The sequence below is a fragment of the Arachis hypogaea genome, chromosome 17, assembly GCF_003086295.3.
Source record: "Arachis hypogaea cultivar Tifrunner chromosome 17, arahy.Tifrunner.gnm2.J5K5, whole genome shotgun sequence".
Classification (NCBI taxonomy): Eukaryota; Viridiplantae; Streptophyta; class Magnoliopsida; order Fabales; family Fabaceae; genus Arachis; species Arachis hypogaea.
Genome location: NC_092052.1, coordinates 78,241,936 through 78,260,219, shown reverse-complemented (window position 1 = coordinate 78,260,219; position 18,284 = coordinate 78,241,936). Strand labels below are relative to the sequence as shown.

Genomic DNA, 18,284 nt, shown 5'->3' with positions numbered 1-18,284 from the left:
CTTCATCCAATCATTCCTACTCTTTCCATGGCAAGCTTTATGTAGGGCATCACCGTTGTCAATGGCTACATCACATCCTCTCTGTGAAAATGGTCCAATGCGCTGTCACTGCATGGCTAATCATCTGTCGGTTCTCGATCATACTGGAATAGGATTTACTATCCTTTTGCGTCTGTCACTACGCCCAGCACTCGCGAGTTTGAAGCTCGTCACAGCCATCCCTTCCCAGATCCTACTCGGAATACCACAGACAAGGTTTAGACTTTCCGGATCTCAAGAATGGCCGTCCATGGGTTCTAACTTATACCACGAAGATTCTAATATCTCGGACTCGGTCCTCTATATTAGATATCTAAGAGATACTCATTCTAGCTTGTTTTCATGTAGAACGGAAGTGTTTGTCAGGCACGCGTTCATGGGTGAGAATGATGATGAGCGTCACATAATCATCACATTCATCATGTTCTTGGGTGCGAATGGATATCTTAGAGAAGGAATAAGCTTGAATTGAATAGAAAAACAGTAGTACTTTGTATTAATTCATGAGGAATAGCAGAGCTCCACACCTTAATCTATGGAGTGTAGAAACTCTACCGCTGAAAATACATAAGTGATAAGGTCCAGGCATGGCCGAATGGCCAGCCCCCTAAACGTGATCAAAGGATCAAAAGATGTTCCAAAGATGTAAATACAATAGTAAAAAGTCCTATTTATACTAAACTAGTTACTAGGGTTTACAGAAATGAGTGAATGATGCAGAAATCCACTTCTGGGGCCCACTTGGTGTATAAAATAATGCCAAAAAGCGTATAAATTATCCGCTTATCAGGAGTCAACTTCCAGTTCTTACCAAAAACATAGATATAAAGGAAGCGCTCATCGAGAGCTTCACGTGGCCACAAACGGCTCGTCAATCGGAGCTCCGGATCAAAAGTTATGGCTCTCGGAACGTGGAGGTGAATAGTGACATTCCCCTCTTCTCCTCTCATCTCTCAAACCGCGGCTCTCTCGGATTTTGGGGAGAAAAATGTGCTCAAAGCTCATGTAATGAGCTTATATATGTTGGGCATTGGGCCCGGTCTAACTTGTTAGCATTTTTGGTCCGTCTGGCCCACTTTGGGCCAAACCCTTTAAGATTATTAGTGTCCGGTTTTCAATTCTAAATTATTCTTATCCTTTCAAAATAGTAAACAACTTTTAAAATCTTATTTTCCCAAAATAAGCGGTACTGGACACACTAGAGCCGGTACTGCCAGCTTAAGCGCCAGTACGCATTTTTACAAAAACTTTTCGAAAGAAATACATTTTTCAACTCAGAAAAATTCACTGAAATCAAATTTCACATTTTTATTTTCAAATTAAAACTTCTAAATTTTGAATGTACTCTGGGCACTAAAATTATTTTATTAAGACAGTTTTACGTGAAAACGTAGGTTCTTACATCCTCCCCTCCTTAAAAAGATTTTTGCCTTTGAAAATCCGAATCACGCAATGGGATATATATACATATATTCCCCACGAGGCATCTTACTTTCAACGTTGCTAATCCAACAAGTTGCCAAGGCACCTCATTCACCATCATCCTACCGTGTCGACATTCTCTCTTGCTAACTCCTCCATAGAATAGTTAACTCGGATAGGCAGAAAATGAGCGGATTTGGTTAAGTGAACCACGATCACCCAAACCACATCATAGCCCACTTCCACTGAGGAGTCTCAAGAGGCTGTATCATTCCTGACGGCTTTTGATGCTCTATCTTCACCTTTTGACACGTCAAACACTTGGATGCCACTGTAGCTACATCACCTTTCATCCCAGACCACCAAAACATCTTCTTTAAGTTACAATACATCTTCGTGCTTCCGGGATGAACAGAAAATCCACTGTAGTGAGCCCCCGACAACATGTCTTGTCTCAAACTTCTGACATCTTGTGTGCAAACTCTCCCCTTATCTCTCCACACTCTTTCACCCTCCTTAGCGAATTCTTCACGCCTCTTATCACCAACTGGTTGCAACAATTTTTGAAGCTTCCGCTCATCTTGCTGAGCCCTCTGAATATCCATCTTAAACATGTTTGAAATCTGCAACTGGCTCAAACAAGCTCTTCTGGCCACCTCACCAATTTCCAGCTTAAGATCCACAAACTTATCTACTAACTCCTCTTCCTTGATTCTCACCCAAGCAATTGTTAAGGATTTTCGACCCAATGCATCTGCGACCACCTTCGCCTTTCCAGGGTGATAACTCAGTTCAAACTCATAATCCTTTAGCATATCCATCCATCTTCTCCAACGCATTTTAAGCTCTTTCTGATCAAAGACATACTTGAGACTCTCATGATAAAAAAAGATGCTAAACCTCACTCCACACAGGTGGTGCCTCCAAATCTCCGGTGCAAACACAATCGCCGCTAATTCCAGATCACGAGTTGAATAGTTCACCTCATGCGGTCCTAGCTAACGCGATGCGTAAGCCATCACACTCCGGTGTTGCATCAACATGCAACTTAAACCCTTTAGAGAAATGTCATAGTATACTTCGAACGGTTCATGCGGTTCTAACAAGATTAAAACAGGTGCTGAAGTTAACTTCTGCTTCAAAGTCTGAAAACTTTCTGCACACTCCGACATCCAAACAAAAGGTGCTTCCTTTCTTGTCAACCTAGCCATCGGTAATGCAATCCGGGAAAATCCTTCAATGAATCTTCGATAATATCTGGCTAAACCCAAGAAGCTTCTGACTTCCGTCACTGTTGCCGATCTTTCCCATCCCATCACTGTTTCTACCTTATAAGGATCTACGACTATTCCTCCCTTGCTCACCACATAACCTAAGAGCTTCACTTATTCCTTCCAGAACTCACACTTCGACAACTTGGCGTACAACTTCCGCTGCGTCACTTTGATTATCGTCACTAGGAATCCGAAAATCCTTTCTTTTAAACCAAAATACCAAATTTGTAATACTTTTCAAAACCTTTAAAACAAGTCCAATCTAAATGAGTCCATTGTTAAAACCTTATCAAAAGAGTCAAAAATCTTTTATTGGTAAATCAATCATTTTAAAGCATGATTTTCCTAAACTCATTGAAACCCTTAAATCAAAACCTTTAAATTTGAATCCATTTTGATAAGTTAGAATTACAACCAAAATCACAAGCCAACTAAGTCTTAGGACTCACTTTCCTTTTAAAATCGTATCATTTGATCAAAAGTTCCAGTCCTAGTTTCAAAACCAAATCATTCAAACCAGAATTTCAAACCAAGTTTTTAAAAAATCATTCTAAGCTTTAAAACCTTTTTCGACACAAACGACGATAGTCTATACTATGAAGATAAGTTGAGGTTTGGCCATCAGCTTCGTAATTACCTCATCCTTGTGGTTGTGATCGATCCGTCTCATGTGTTCTTCGGTGGGGGCAATCTCTAACCAAATGTCCTAGTGAGTCACACTTATAACATAGTTTCTTACCCAATTGGCATTGTCTATTCGAATGGTAGTTCCCGCACTCCTGACATTTCATACTAGGGGAGTAAGCTCTTGACCGCTTCCCTTTACCATATCTCTTAAGGTTTTCTCCCCTTGGTCCAAGGTGATCATCACGCTCTTTACTAGTGTTTGCTCCATGAGTGTCCCTTTACGAGGTTACCGTCTTCGCGTATTCCTCAACCACTCTTGCCTTGTTCACCAAATCGGAGAAAATCTGAATCTCAATAGGAGCCATAACAGCCCTGATGTTGTCCTTCAAGCCACTTTGATACTTGACACACTTCCAACTTTTATAGGCCTCTAGGGCACCCTGACACACCCTAGAGAACCTGTAGAGTTCCTCAAACTTGCTCGTATAATCTGCCACAGACAAGGAACCTTGCTTCAGCTGCATAAGTTCGATCTCCTTTGCTTCCCTTGCAGACTCAGGAAAATAATTCTTGTAGAAGGCCGTTTGGAACACATCCCAAGGAGCGTCGACATTTTGAAGCTGTAACAAGCGGCACTCTGCTTGCCACCAATGCTGGGCCTCTTCCCGAAGCTGATAAGCAGCAAACTTCACGTATTGATTGTGTGGGACATGTTGTGGCTGCAGCGTGCACTCCATAGCTTGGAACCAGTTGTCCGCTTCTGTGGGAATTGTTGAACCTCTAAAACTTGGTGGATGAACCTTGAGAAAAGTCGCCAAGGTCATCGGAGCACCTCCCGTGTTGTCTCCGCTCCCTTCAACATTGTCATCCGCATTTCCTTCACCATTCCCATTTCTGTTTCCGGTCGGTTGGCCTAACCTCTGTACAGCTTGTAGAGTCGCAGCAGCGTTAGCCTCCATGGTGTTTGCAAGGTTCACCATTGCCGCCATGAACTCAGCATGGTTATCGGCTGGTCACTCATTCCTACTCTCTCTTCGTGAACGTGTACGACCTCGTCCGCGAGTAGCCATTAGGGTTCATTTCTACACCAAACATTCGATATTAAGCTGATCAGTCTCAATATCAAAGGTTTAGCGCTTCGATTATTCCAAAAAGGAACTCACAAACAAGCATGCTATGAAATATCAAGTAGATAACCTAAATAGCATGAAAGAAAAATGACCCAGAGTGTGCAACGAAGCACAATCGGTCCATCCCTCAGGCTCACGAGAACGAACCGCTCTTATACCACTAAATGTAACACCCCAATTACCCTAAGCTTTACCTCTAGCCGTAAAGCAAAGGTTAATCAGAGGTTACGATAGTTCTAAGGCTTATACATACATACATACATATATATATATATTTATATATGTTTTATTCTCTTATACCTATACCTTGTATCTTATGTGTTAGCTTTGTGTGAACGTTTTCGCGCTTATGTAATTCTGTTTTTGAGTTCAATCCTTCATCAGCCTTCTAGAAACCCATGCTCAAGAGGAAAATTCCGAGGGAACGTGCGCTACCACCTTCTCCTTTCAGAGGGAAATATTCCGAGGGAGCGTGCCCTACCACCTTCCTCTGGAGCAATCAATATGAGTGAGAAGTTTAGCTTCAAGCATCTCATCCGAACGTAGGCGGGATACTACCACAGCTCCTACGACGGATAGCAAAGCATAATATAATCAAGTAATCAAACTTAGAGGCCACTCCTCATAGTACACTTCCACTCATACTCGCCACAATCGTCATCATTTCCTAAGTTCCATTCTGAACTCCGTAGCTTATCAATTTCTCAAATCATACATCTTTCTTCCCTGACACTCTATCAGACCTATCCTTAGTACACTAGAAACCTAATCCTCCGTTTGCTAACTTTTGAAAATAAGCATCAAGCAAAACCCTTAGCCTATTTCCCTTATTTCCATACTCAAAAATAAGCCCAAAAGCCTTACAAAGGTGTTATAGAAGCTTACAAACTTGTTGGGAAGGTGAAATAGTTGAAAACAAGTTTAAATTTGTGAAACAGGGTGTGTGCGGACGCACAGGGGTGTGTGCGCACGCCCAGGAAGATTTTGAAAGTGTGCGTACGCACAGGTACTAAAATTTACAAGCCTGTTCACTCACACAAGCTATGCGAGCACCCCTAATAGACGACCCTTCCCGACTTGTGCGTGCGCACAGGGCTGTGCGTCTGCACAGGTAGTAATTCTTCATTGATGTGCGCATGCACAAGTTGTGCTAACGGTGCAAGCAATAAGCCTTTTCCTGCTTGTGCGTATGCACAGGTCTGTGCATCCACACAGAATGAGATTTGTGCAGGTTTGTGCGTGCGCTCAAGGCCGTGCATGCGCACATATCAGAAATCCTGAAATTCTGCAACTCTACAGAATTTCAGATTTTCAACACCAACTTTGAATAATCATAAATCCCTCTACAAAATTCCATATTTTACAAACTTTATATCAATTTGAAGTGTTTTCAATAAGCTTTAATTTAAATCAAAATTCATCAAATTTTGAAAATCGAGGCAAAAGTTATGATCAGACAAATTTCACCAAAAATCCATTTCCCCCAAAAAACTTTTAACCTCAAATTTGCCAAATCTCATAATACAAAACCAAACTAATCATAACCCAAACAATACCAAAACAACATCAAGGTCCATACCATTCCTCTCTCAAGTCAATCATCTATAATATCCCGATTTACACCATTTAACACCATCAAAATCCTTAATCATCAACATCCAAAACCATCATAAATACTCATAATCATCATCAACCAACTACACTAACCAACCATAAGAGCATCATCAACATCCATCTTCAAATCTCAATACCCACAAACACAATTCATCAATAATCATCATCTATCAATACCAAGCATCGCTCTCAATCCCATTTCACCTCAATCTAAATATTTCACACCATATTATCATTACAACATCATAATTCACCAATATACTAAAAAATTATCAACCCATCATAATTCATCGTAAATCATCATTCAACAAGTCAAATCCACAAATCATTATACATCATCATCATGCAACAATCCCAACAACCAATGTAATTCAATTCTGTCCTATGGGTCACTAGCCTAAGCATCCAGAAATATTACATATTACATAAAGAAAACTGAAACCATACCTTGACTGATTTCCAATATGTTCCAACACCAAACTTGATTCAAATCAAGCTTCCACCAAGCTCCAAACTATCAAGCCAGACCAAAAGCCACCACCAACTCCAAAAACAAGCTTCATACATACAACATAATCATACATCAACAACTAAAGCTCATACTATACCAAACTACAAGGATAAAGAGGTTCCTTACCTTATCCAACGATATTAGAGGTAAAATCCAACAATTACCCACTACTAGAGATCACCTAAACAAGCAAAACCACAAAATCTACTCAAAACTCATAACCAAAATCGCGCAGAAACTTAGGGCAGATAACTGGGGAGTGAGATTCAAGTTATTACCAGAAAAACTTAGATAAAAAGGAAGAGCTTGTCGAGAGCTTCGCGTGGCCACAAACGGCTCGTCATTCGGAGCTCTGGATCAAAAGTTATGGCTCTTGGAACGTGGAGGTGAATAGTGACATTCCCCTCTTCTCCTCTCAACTCTCAAACCGCGGCTCTCTCTCATTTTGGGGAGGAAAATGAGCTCAAAGTTCATTTAATGAGCTTATATATGTTGGGCATTGGGCCCGGTTTGGGCCCGTCCAACCTGTTAGCGTTTTTGGTCCGTTTGGCCCACTTTTGGGCCAAAACCTTTAAGATTAGTGTCCGGTTTCGATTCTAAATTATTCTTATCCTTTCAAAACAGTAAACAACTTTTAAAATCTTATTTTCCCAAAATAAGCGGTACTGGACAGACTAGAGCCGGTACTGCCAGCTTAAGCCCTAATATGCATTTTTACAGAAACTTTTCGAAAGAAATACATTTTCCAACTCAGAAAAATTCACTGAAATCAAATTTCACATTTTTATTTTCAAATTAAAACTTCTAAATTTTGAATGTACTCCGGGCACTAAAATTATTTTATTAAGACGGTTTTACGTGAAAACGCGGGTTCTTACACTGTTACCATACTGAGAACCTCCGGTTCTCATACCATATTCTGTTGTTGTTTTTCAGATGCAGGTCGCAACTCAACTCGGTGAGTTGTTTTAGTGGTGACAGAGCGGAGGATCTCTATCTGTTTTGTTGTCTTTTTGCTTATTTTGTATTATCTCTCACTTTTGTATTTACTTTTGCCTAGAGGCTTACTTTGAGAGAAAAACTTGTATAAGCTACTTTAACTTTTAGATGTCTGTATGGTCTGTATATAGCTATCCGGCTTAAACTCCACAAGCCGTGGCTAGATCTTCATGCTATTATACTCTTATATTTGTTATATTATATCTATATCTTGTGCGTTAAGTTTGTAGCTTCGTGGGTATGTTTTGCGCTTTTCAAATCCTGCTTTTGAGTTGTATCCTTCATCGAGCTTCTATAATTTATTATTTCCTTCTATATAAATATGTATAAGCTTTAGAATTTGTCGTAACCTTTGATTAACCTTTGCTTTACAACGCGAGGTAAAGCTTAGGGTAATTAGGGTGTTACATAAAGCTTGTTCAATTTTCTTTCATTTGATATAAAATGCATTGAATTTCAACAATGATAGCTCAAGATATGATCCATTGAAGTTCATCAAATTTTCAGTTTTACCAAAAGTTCACAAATTCTCAATTTTCCAATTCCACAACCAAAACTAAGACCAAACCATACCAAACTCCAATTTACCTCATAACTCACCCTTTGTATCAAATTCCACCATTCATACCAAATTTTCCTTCACATTTCATTATTCTCAACCTCCATATCAAATATGTAACACTAAAATCAATCCTCCACCAACACATTCATCAATCATAAATCTATCAATACCAAGCATTATAATCAATCTCATTTCATCTCAATCTAAATCTTTCACACCATCTTTATCAATTTCAACATCATAATTCATCAACATACTCAAAAATCATCAATTCATCATAATTTATCATAATTCATCATTCAACAATTCAACAACCAATTCAATTCAAACCTATCCTATGGGTCACTAGCCTAGGTGTCCAGAAATTTTATATATTACGTAGAAGAAACCAAAACCATACCTTGGCTGATTCCCAATATGCCAAAAACCCAAAATTGAGTGAAATAAAGCTTCCAATCCCAATCCAAGCCACAATCAACTCCAACAAGTATCAAAAATCACCAACAAGCTAATATCACACATTTCATATAAATCAAAATCTAATACTCACAATTAATCAATTTACAAGGGTTCTTGAAAAACCTTACCTCATTCACTGATATTTGGGATAAAACCCAACATTTTCTCACTAATGATTAGTACCTAAACAACCAAAACACAAATTTTTCTCAAGATCAATTCTCACCAAACTCGAAATTCTTAGGGCAGCAGGAAGGAAAGGAAAACTCGACATCTTACCTATGAGATTTAGATGAAAGTAACGGGCTTGGTGCGAGCTTCGCGTAGTCGCTGACGGAACGCGAATCGGAGCATCGTAGCTCGAGATATGAGCTTGAGAAGATGATGATGAATAGTGCTTCTTCTCTCTTCTCCTGCTTTCTCTTTCAGCCAGTGTCTGTGTTGTGTTTAAGTGTGTTGTGTGCTGAATTGGCCTTTAATGAGAGTATATATATGTTGGGCTTGGGCCCAACATGGGCCAAACCTTTAAAATTAACGCCCGATTTTTTTTACTTTAAATATTTTCCTAAGGTTTTATACTGTTTTTAATTTTTTTCGCACAGTATTGGACAAACTTAAACCGGTTTGAAAAATCATATTTAAATCCCCTAATTCTCATTCTAAATTTTTATCTTACTTTGGGCAATATTAATTATTTAATTAGACAGTTAATTAGTTGCGGTTCTTGCATTCCCCCCACCAAATAAAAAATTTTGCCCTCAAAATTTAGTGATTACCTGAGAATAGCTCGGGGTAATCCTTTCGGATAACTTTTCTGTCTACTCTGTGCCGTTAGAATTCTCTCCCGAATTTTCTTAATCTTCTCAGTAGTCTTTGCTACCAAATCAGGACCTAAAACACTTACTTCACCAGTCTTATACCAACAAAGTGGAGATTGGCACTTCCGTCCATACAAAGCCTTATACGGAGCCATCCCAATACTCGCATGAAAGCTAATGTTGTACACAAACTCCACCAATGGCATGTAACGGTCCCAATTTTCAGGTTGATCCAAACACACTCGCTTAGCATATCTTCCAACGTCTGAATAGTCCTTTTCGACTGTCCATCCATTTGTGGATGATACGGAGTGTTGAGACATAGCCTCGTACCGAAAGCTTTTTGGAAAGATCCCCAAAACCTTGATGTGAATCGAAGATCATGGTCTGACACTATGCTTGATGGCACACCGTGCAACCTTACTATCTCCTTGATGTACAATCTCATCAACTCCTCCATGGAATAGTTTACTCGGATAGGCAGAAATTGAGCGAATTTGGTTAAGCAATCTACGATCACCCAAACCGCGTTAAATCCCGACATAGTCCTCGGTAAACCGGTCACAAAGTCCATTGCAATTCTTTCCCACTTCCACTGAGGAATCTCATATGGTTGTAGCATTCCCGATGATTTCTGATTCTCTATCTTTACCTTCTGACACGTCAGGCACTTAGACACAACTGTAGCTACATCACCTTTCATCTCACGCCACCAGAACATCTTCTTTAAATCATAGTACATCTTAGTACTTCCTGGGTGAATAGAAAACCCACTGTTGTGAGCTTCTGACAACAAGTTTTGTCTTAAACCCCCGACATTCGGTATACGAATTCTCTGCTTATATCTCCACAACCCTTTGTCATCCTTAGTAAACTCTCCATGCCTCTTCTTGACAACTGGTTGAAATAGTTACCTAAGCTTTTGCTCATCTTGCTGAGCCCTCTGAATCTCTAATTTAAATGTACTTGAAATTTGCAACTGATTCAAACAAGCTCTTCCGGCAACTTCACCAATATCCAGCTTAAGATCCACAAACTTATCCTCTAGCTCCTCTTCCTTGATTCTCATCCAAGCTATCATTAAAGATTTCTGACTCAATACGTCTACCACCACATTTTCCTTTCCAGAGTGATAACTCAGTTCAAAATCATAATCCTTTAGCAAATCCATCCACCTCTTCTGACGCATATTAAGCTCTTTCTGATCAAAGATGTATTTGAGACTCTTGTGATCAGAAAAGATGCTAAACCTCACTCCGTACAAGTGTTTCCTCCAAATCTTCAATGCAAACACAATCGCCGCCAGATCCAAGTCATGAGTTGGGTAATTTACCTCATGCGGTCTCAGCTGACGCGATGCGTAAGCCACGACGTTCTGGTGTTGCATCAACATGCAACCCAAACCTTTCAGTGACGTATCACAATACACTTCAAAAGGTTCATGCGGTTCTGGTAAAATCAAAACAGGCGCTGAAGTTAGCCGTTGTTTCAAGGTCTAAAAACTTTCTTCACACTCCGACGTCCACACAAACGGCACTTCCTTCCTTGTCAACTTAGTCATCGGTAGTGCAATCCGAGAAAATCCTTCAATAAATCTTCGGTAATATCCGGCTAAGCCCAAGAAACTTCTGACTTCCGTCACCGTCGTTGGTCTTTCCCATTCTTTCATTGCCTCTACTTTCGAAGCACCTACGGCTATTCCTCCTTTGCTTACCACATGACCTAGGAACTTTACTTCCTCCTTCCTGAACTCATACTTCGACAACTTAGCATATAATTTCCACTCCTTCATGATTTTCAACACAATTCTCAAGCATTCCTCGTGCTCCTTCACCGTCTTAGAATAAAGTAAGATCTCATCTATTAAAACCACCATGAATTTGTCCAAAAAGGGACGAAATCTATTCATGAAATCCATGAACACAACAGGTGCATTCGTTAACCCAAAGGACATCACCGCGAACTCGTGGTGTCCATAGCGTGTCCTAAACGCAGTCTTCAAAATGTCATCCTCTTTCACCCTTATCTGATGATAACCGAATCTTAAGTCAATCTTTGAAAACACTCCAGCTCCTTGCAGTTGATCCATCAAGTCATCTATCCTTGGCAACGGGTACTTGTTTTTCACAGTCACTTTGTTCAACTGTCAGTAATCCACACAAAGTCGCATTCCTCCATCCTTCTTCTTTACCAATAAAACTGGGGCTCCACATGGAGATACAGTTAGTCAAATGAACCTCTTGTTTAGAAATTCTTCCAACTGAGTTTTTAGTTTAGCCAGCTCTATCGGAGCCATTCTATATAGCGCAATCGACACTGGTCTGGCTCCCGGCACCAATTCAATCACAAATTCGATCTCTCTTTGAGGTGGAAATTCAGGAATATATTTCGGGAACACCTCCGGAAAGTCTCTAACTACTGGAATCTTATCTAAGTTCTGGGCATCACCCAAAGCATTAGCAGACAACAAGATATAACCCTGACACTCTTCCCTACTATAGTGCACCATTACAGAGTTCAGGTAGTAACCCTCAGCTACCACTACTCCATTTTCTCCATCCGGCATAAACTGAATTGACTGCTCAAAGCAATCCAACAAAACTCGGTTCTTTGACAACCAATTAAACTCCAAAATCATCTCCAACCCAACCATTGGTAAATAAATCAAGTCATGCACAAATTCTCTACCCTCAAGCTTGAAACCTACTTGTCTATAACCTGACCTAGTCATAACCGTCTGATGCGGAGTATGTACATGCAATTCAAAAGCTAATTCTGAAACTTTCAAGCCTAGCTCCTCAACTTTGTTAAATGAAATAAACGAATGCAAAGCTCCAGTATCATATAATGCAACTAAGGTTTTATTGTCAATTAAATAGTTACCTCTCATCAGAGGATCCGCCTTAGCAGCATCCTTGGTGTTCACAGCAAACACTCGCCCTTCGTGTTGACTCTGACCCGCAATCGGGTTCTTCCCCCAAGTATAATCCCTCACAATATGGCCAGGCAATCCACAGTTGAAGCAACCACCTATACAAATCTTGCAAGAGTCATATGGATGAAAATGCCCACAACGCACACATGTCCTCCTCTCTTAAAATTCTGACCCTTCGGCTGAAAGTACTTGGCACGTCCCCGACTAGTGTTTCCTCCATGAGTGTCCTTTGACGAAGCTACTGTCTTTGCATATTCTTCAACAACTCTAGCCTTGTTCACCAAATCGGAGAAAATACAAATCTCCAAAGGAGCCACAACAATCATGATGTTATCCTTCAATCCCATTTGATACTTGATACACTTCCAGCTATTATAGGTCTCCTAGGCACCCTGACACACCCTAGAGAACCTACAGAGCTCCTCAAATCGGCTAGTATAGTCTGCCACAGACAAGGAACCTTGCTTCAGCTGCATAAGTTCCATCTCCTTCGCTTCCCTTGCAGACTCAGGAAAGTACTTCTTGTAGAAAGCCGTTTGGAATACATCCCAAGAACATCGGCATTTTGAAGCTGTAGCAAGCGGCACTCTCCTTGCCACCAGTGCTGAGCCTCTCCCAAAAGCTAATATGCAGCAAACTCTACATATTGATTATTCAGAACATGTTGTGCCTTTAACGCACGCTCCATGGCGTGAAACCAATTATCCGCTTCTGTAGGGTTGGTTGAACCTCTGAAACTTGGCGGATGAACCTTGAGAAAAGTCGCCAAGGTCATCGAAGCACCTCCCATATTATCCCCATTTCCTTTAGCATTATCATTCCCGTTTCCATCGCCATTCCCGTTTCCAGCCGGTTGGCTTCGCAGCAGCATTAGCCTCCATGGCGTTCGCTAGATTCGCCATTGCCGTCATGAATTCGGCATGGTTATCGGCCGGTTGCGCATTCCTACTCGCTGCTCGTGAACGTGTACGACCTTGTCCGCGAGTGGCCATTAGGGTTCCTGTCTACACCAAACAATCGATATCAAGGTGATCAGTCTCAATGTCAAAAGCCTAGTGCTTCAATTATCCCAAAAAGGCACTCACAAACAAGTATGCTATGCAATATCAAGTAGATAACCTAATAGCATCAAAGAAAAAGATACACAGAGTATGTAATAAAGCACAATCGGTCCATCCCTAAGGCTCACGAGGACAAACTGCTCTGATACCACTAAATGTAACACCCTAATTACCCTAAGCTTTACCTCACGTCGTAAAGAAAAGGTTAATTAAAGGTTACGACAAGTCCAAAGCTCATACATATAATATATAGAAGCAATAATATAATCTAGAAGCCCGATGAAGGATACAGCTCAAAACAGGACTTGAAAAGCGCAAAACGTACTCATGAAGCTACAAACTTAATGCACAATATATAGATAAAATATAACAAAATAGAAGAGTATAATAACATAAAGATCTAGCCACGGCTCACAGAGTTTAAGCTGGATAGCTATATACAGACCACACAGAATTCTGAAAGTGAAAACAGCTTATACAAGTTTTTCTCTCAAAGTAAGCCTCTAGGCAAAAGTAAAATACAAAAGATGAGAGACATATACAAAATAAACAAAAGACTCCCCAGGATCCTCCGCTCTGTCACCATCGAAGCAACTCACCGAGGTGGGTTGAGACCTGCATCTGAAAAACAACAACAGAATATGGTATGAGAACCGAAGGTCTTCAGTATGGTAACAGTGTCCAGTGATGTAAGATATAAGACCCCGGGACACCAGAGGTGATTCTAGAACTTTATATCCATCACAAGATTCATCTTAAAGCATGACTAAAACATTAAAGAATAATTTAGAACCTCAACATGATAAAGGGATAGTCTAACTTAGGGGATTTTCTAATCTAACAATTCTCCGCTATCCCACAGCCTTCACCAACCTATCATCCATGCGATCCCATCACCACTGCCTTCTGAACCTCCTTAATCCCAATAGGAAACATAGATAATATCAATGCAAGTAAAACACAAGTATAGACATATATGGCAAGTTAGTCAAGTAGCCAATTAGGCATATTATACAATTAGGCAAGCAATTACAAGTCGGCAAAGCAAACAAACAGATAGAAGATGCACATGATGAATGCTTGTCCTATAGGCTGTGATATCACATTGTCGGTTCAACTGCCAACCCGACACATCTCCATGGAGATGTCGCCCTTCAGAATCATAATTGGGAACCCCCAAGATATGGTGCTCGGAACACCGTCCAGGATTTTGTGCCTGCACACTCTAGTGATCCGAAGGGATGCGAGCAGGATACTCTTGCCACAGACCTCACATCTCAACGTAAGCGGGATTAACCACCGTCCTTACGCTGCTGCCGTGACCTCAACAGGTAGGATTAACAACTGTCCCTGCGAGGCGCTTAGCGTCTGATCATTCTCAGCATAAAATAGAAATTCGGTGGTTTTCAAAAACATTTTTCAGTATATCATGGAGCCATATTCCATTCTGAGTCCTCCAATCATCTCAACAACTGTCAATTCAACATTTCTATTCCAAATCCATTAGTTCTTCAATTTCTTAATTCATATATCTTTCTCCCTTCTCACTCCACCAACCCCATCCTCAGTACACCAGAAACTTAAGCCTCCGTTCAATAACTTTTCAATGTATACCCTAATTAATTCTCCTAGGACCTTTCCTGTCTCTTGATACCCGAAAATAAGCCCAAGAGTCTTAAAGAGGTGTCACAGATGTTTACAAGCTTGTTGAGAAAGTGATATAGTTAAAAACAAAGTTTTAGTTGAAAAACAGGGCATGTGCGTACACACAGGGGTGTGCGCACAGCTTGCAGAACTTAGTTGGTTATGTGCGCGCACAGAGCGTGCTAGCACTCTCATCAGTAGCCATGTTCCTGTGTGTGCATGCGCATAAGGCTGTGTGTGTGCACAGGTTTAAAAATTCACGGGGTGTGCGTAGCACAAGGCTGTGCATGCGCACACAAACAAGTATTCTCAAAATTCTACAACATTGTAGAAATCGGATTTTAACACCAAACTTTGAACAATCATATCTTTTTCTACCAAATTCGGATTTCCACAAAATTTAAACCATTTTAAAGCTTGTTCAATTTTATTTCATTTGATATAAAATGCATTGAATTTCAAGCTTGGTAGCTTAAAATATGATCCATTGAAATTCAGCAAAATTTCAATTTTACCAAAAGTTCACAAATTCTCAATTTTCCAATTCCACAATGAAAACTAAGACAAAACCATACCAAACTCCAATTTACCTCATAACTCACCCTTTATATCAAATTCCACCATTCATACCAAACTTTCCTTCACATTTCATTATTCTCAACCTCCATATCAAATATGTAACACTAAAATCAATCCTCCACCAACACATTCATCAATCATAAATCTATCAATACCAAGCATCATAATCAATCTCATTTCATCTCAATATAAATCCTTCATATCATCTTTATGAATTTCAACATCATAATTCATCAACATACTCAAAAATCATCAATTCGTCATAATTCATCATAATTCATCATTCAACAATTCAACAACCAATTCAATTCAAACCTATCCTATGGGTCACTACTCTAAGTATCCAGAAATATTATATATTACATAGAAAAAAGCGAAACCATACCTTGGCCGATTTCCAATATGCCAAAAACCCAAAATTGAGTGCAATAAAGTTTCCTATCACAGTCCAAGCCACCAATCAACTCCAACAAGTATCAAGAATCATCAACAAGCTCCAATATTCAAGCTAATATCACACATTTGATAAAAATCAAAACCTAATACTCACAATTAATCAATTTACAAGGGTTCTTGGAAAACCTTACCTCATTCACTGATATTTGGGATAAAACCCAACATTTTCTCACTAATGATTAACACCTAAATAACCAAAACACAAATTTTTCTTAAGATCAATTCTCACCAAACTCGAAATTCTTAGGGCAACAGAAAGGAAGGAAAATTCGAAATCTTACCTATGAGAGTTAGATGAAAGTAATGGGTTCTGCGAGAGCTTCGCGTAGCCACTGACGGCACGCGAATTGAAGCACCGTAGCTGGAGATATGAGCTTAAGAAGATGATGATGAATAGTGCTTTTTCTCTCTTCTCCCTCTTTATCTTTCAGCTGGTGTGTGTGCTGTGTTTAAGTGTGTTGTGTGCTGAATTAGCCTTTAATGAAAGTATATATATGTTGGGCTTGGGCCCAACTTGAGCCCGGTCCAACCCGTTAATGTTTTTAGCCCATTTGGCCCAACATTGGGCCAAACCTTTAAAATTAACGCCTGGTATTTTACTTTAAATATTTTCCTAAAGTTTTCTACTATTTTTAATTTTTCTTGCACAGTACCGGACAGACTTAAACTGGTTCGGCTGCTAGTTCCCGGTTTTTCTCGGTTTTTCGGATCCAAAAATCATATTTAAATCCCCTAGTTCTCATTCTATATTTTCGGATCCTTTTTTGGGCAATATTAATTATTTAATTAGACGGTTAATTAGTCGCGATTCTTACAGTTTTCACAAAACATTATATATTATCTATGAGAAACCAAAACCATACCTTGGCCGATTCCTCTCTAAGCTTGGAACTCCTCAAAAACCTCTCCTTTCACAAGCTCTGAATTTCCAAACCTCAATACCTCAAGCTGAATCACCCGGATTTTGTTCCAAACAGCCTAATTGAACTCTAAATCAATAAGAAGACAATCTAATTCATACAATATCACTATAATCAACATACAGTTCACTAAATTGGAAATTCGCAAAGAAATAAAAATTCCTTACATTACCCATGGCTCAAATGACCAAAACCCAATAGTTTTCTGAAGCTAACTCAAGCCTAGAACATCAAAATCACATAATCTATCAAACTCAAAACCTTAAATTTTGAAATTAGGGAGGAGTGCCTGAGTAAGAAATGGCTAGATTCTCACTAAATTGATATGTGAATTTTATAGAGAATTCCAAGATGAACGCGTGGCCGCTGACTTCTCGTCAATTGGAGCTCCAGATTGAAAGTTACGGACGATTGAATTTTGGGAAGGGGGTTTAGGTTTTCAAGATGTGAATCTCTTTTCGAAGCATTCCCAGGAGTGAAAATGAGGAAAGCTCGCTCGTGGCTTAGCTTATAGGGTTGGCCTTGGGCCGGTTTGGGGCCAGTCTAACCAGTTCGGCCCGTTGGTGTAACACCCTACCACACAGAGCCTTATGCTTAAGTCATAAGACAGAGTTGGGGAGGTATTACGACCTCTAAAAGTAAAATTATATATATATAATAATAGTGAAAAAGATTTCTAACTAGGAGCCTTTGAAGAAAAAGGTAAAGCAAATTTGTTAAATTGAAAAGCGCAACACTCCCAAATACGATAACATAAGTGAGCAAGGAAAAAGATAAGCTAACACGGATACATATACAGAAGAGTGCCAAAATATAGATAACAAAGCTCAAGACTCGGTTCGCGAAGGTAACTGGCCTAAGCATTTAAGTATACATACACACACATACACACACACACACACACACACATATGTATATATGAAAACGCAAAATACAGAGTTATAGAAGATGTTTCTCCAAAATAACCTCTAAAAGGAGCTAATACATCATATATATATAAGTGGAAATAATAAGTATCTATATAAATACATATAACCAAAATAAAGCCCCGAGAGATAAGGATCTTTGCTAATTCAGAAGCTTTCAGCATGCCTCAGCGAGGAGCCTCAGGTCCTGCATCTGAAAATCACAAAATATGCATGGGCGAGAACCGAAGGTTCTCAGCACGGTAACAGTGCCCACATATCTAACATATAATGTCATGGGAAAGCCAAAGGCAATCCTAGAACTTCCA

The 18,284-nt window shown here is 39.7% G+C and overlaps 1 protein-coding gene across 1 annotated transcript; it reads right to left on the bottom strand.

The window, feature by feature from the left end:
* Positions 1–1,676: 1,676 nt before the first annotated feature.
* LOC140180637 (uncharacterized) lies at positions 1,677–4,351 on the bottom strand. Its single transcript, XM_072221893.1, has 3 exons — positions 3,905–4,351; positions 3,653–3,802; positions 1,677–2,312 (listed from the first exon to the last, which is right to left on the bottom strand). The coding sequence occupies exons 1-3, from the start codon at positions 4,349–4,351 to the stop codon at positions 1,677–1,679; spliced, it is 1,233 nt and encodes a 410-aa protein (XP_072077994.1).
* Positions 4,352–18,284: the final 13,933 nt, after the last annotated feature.

Excerpts from the sequence above, each read along its gene's own strand:
- LOC140180637 (XM_072221893.1), bottom strand. The coding sequence starts at position 4,351 with ATGGCGGCAATGGTGAACCTTGCAAACACCATGGAGGCTAACGCTGCT. Across the intron at positions 3,803-3,904 it reads TTCCTGAGTCTGCAAGGGAA|GGTGCCCTAGAGGCCTATAA; the intron begins GCAAAGGAGATC and ends AGGGTGTGTCAG. Across the intron at positions 2,313-3,652 it reads TTGAGGAATACGCGAAGACG|AAAGAGCTTAAAATGCGTTG; the intron begins GTAACCTCGTAA and ends GTCTTTGATCAG.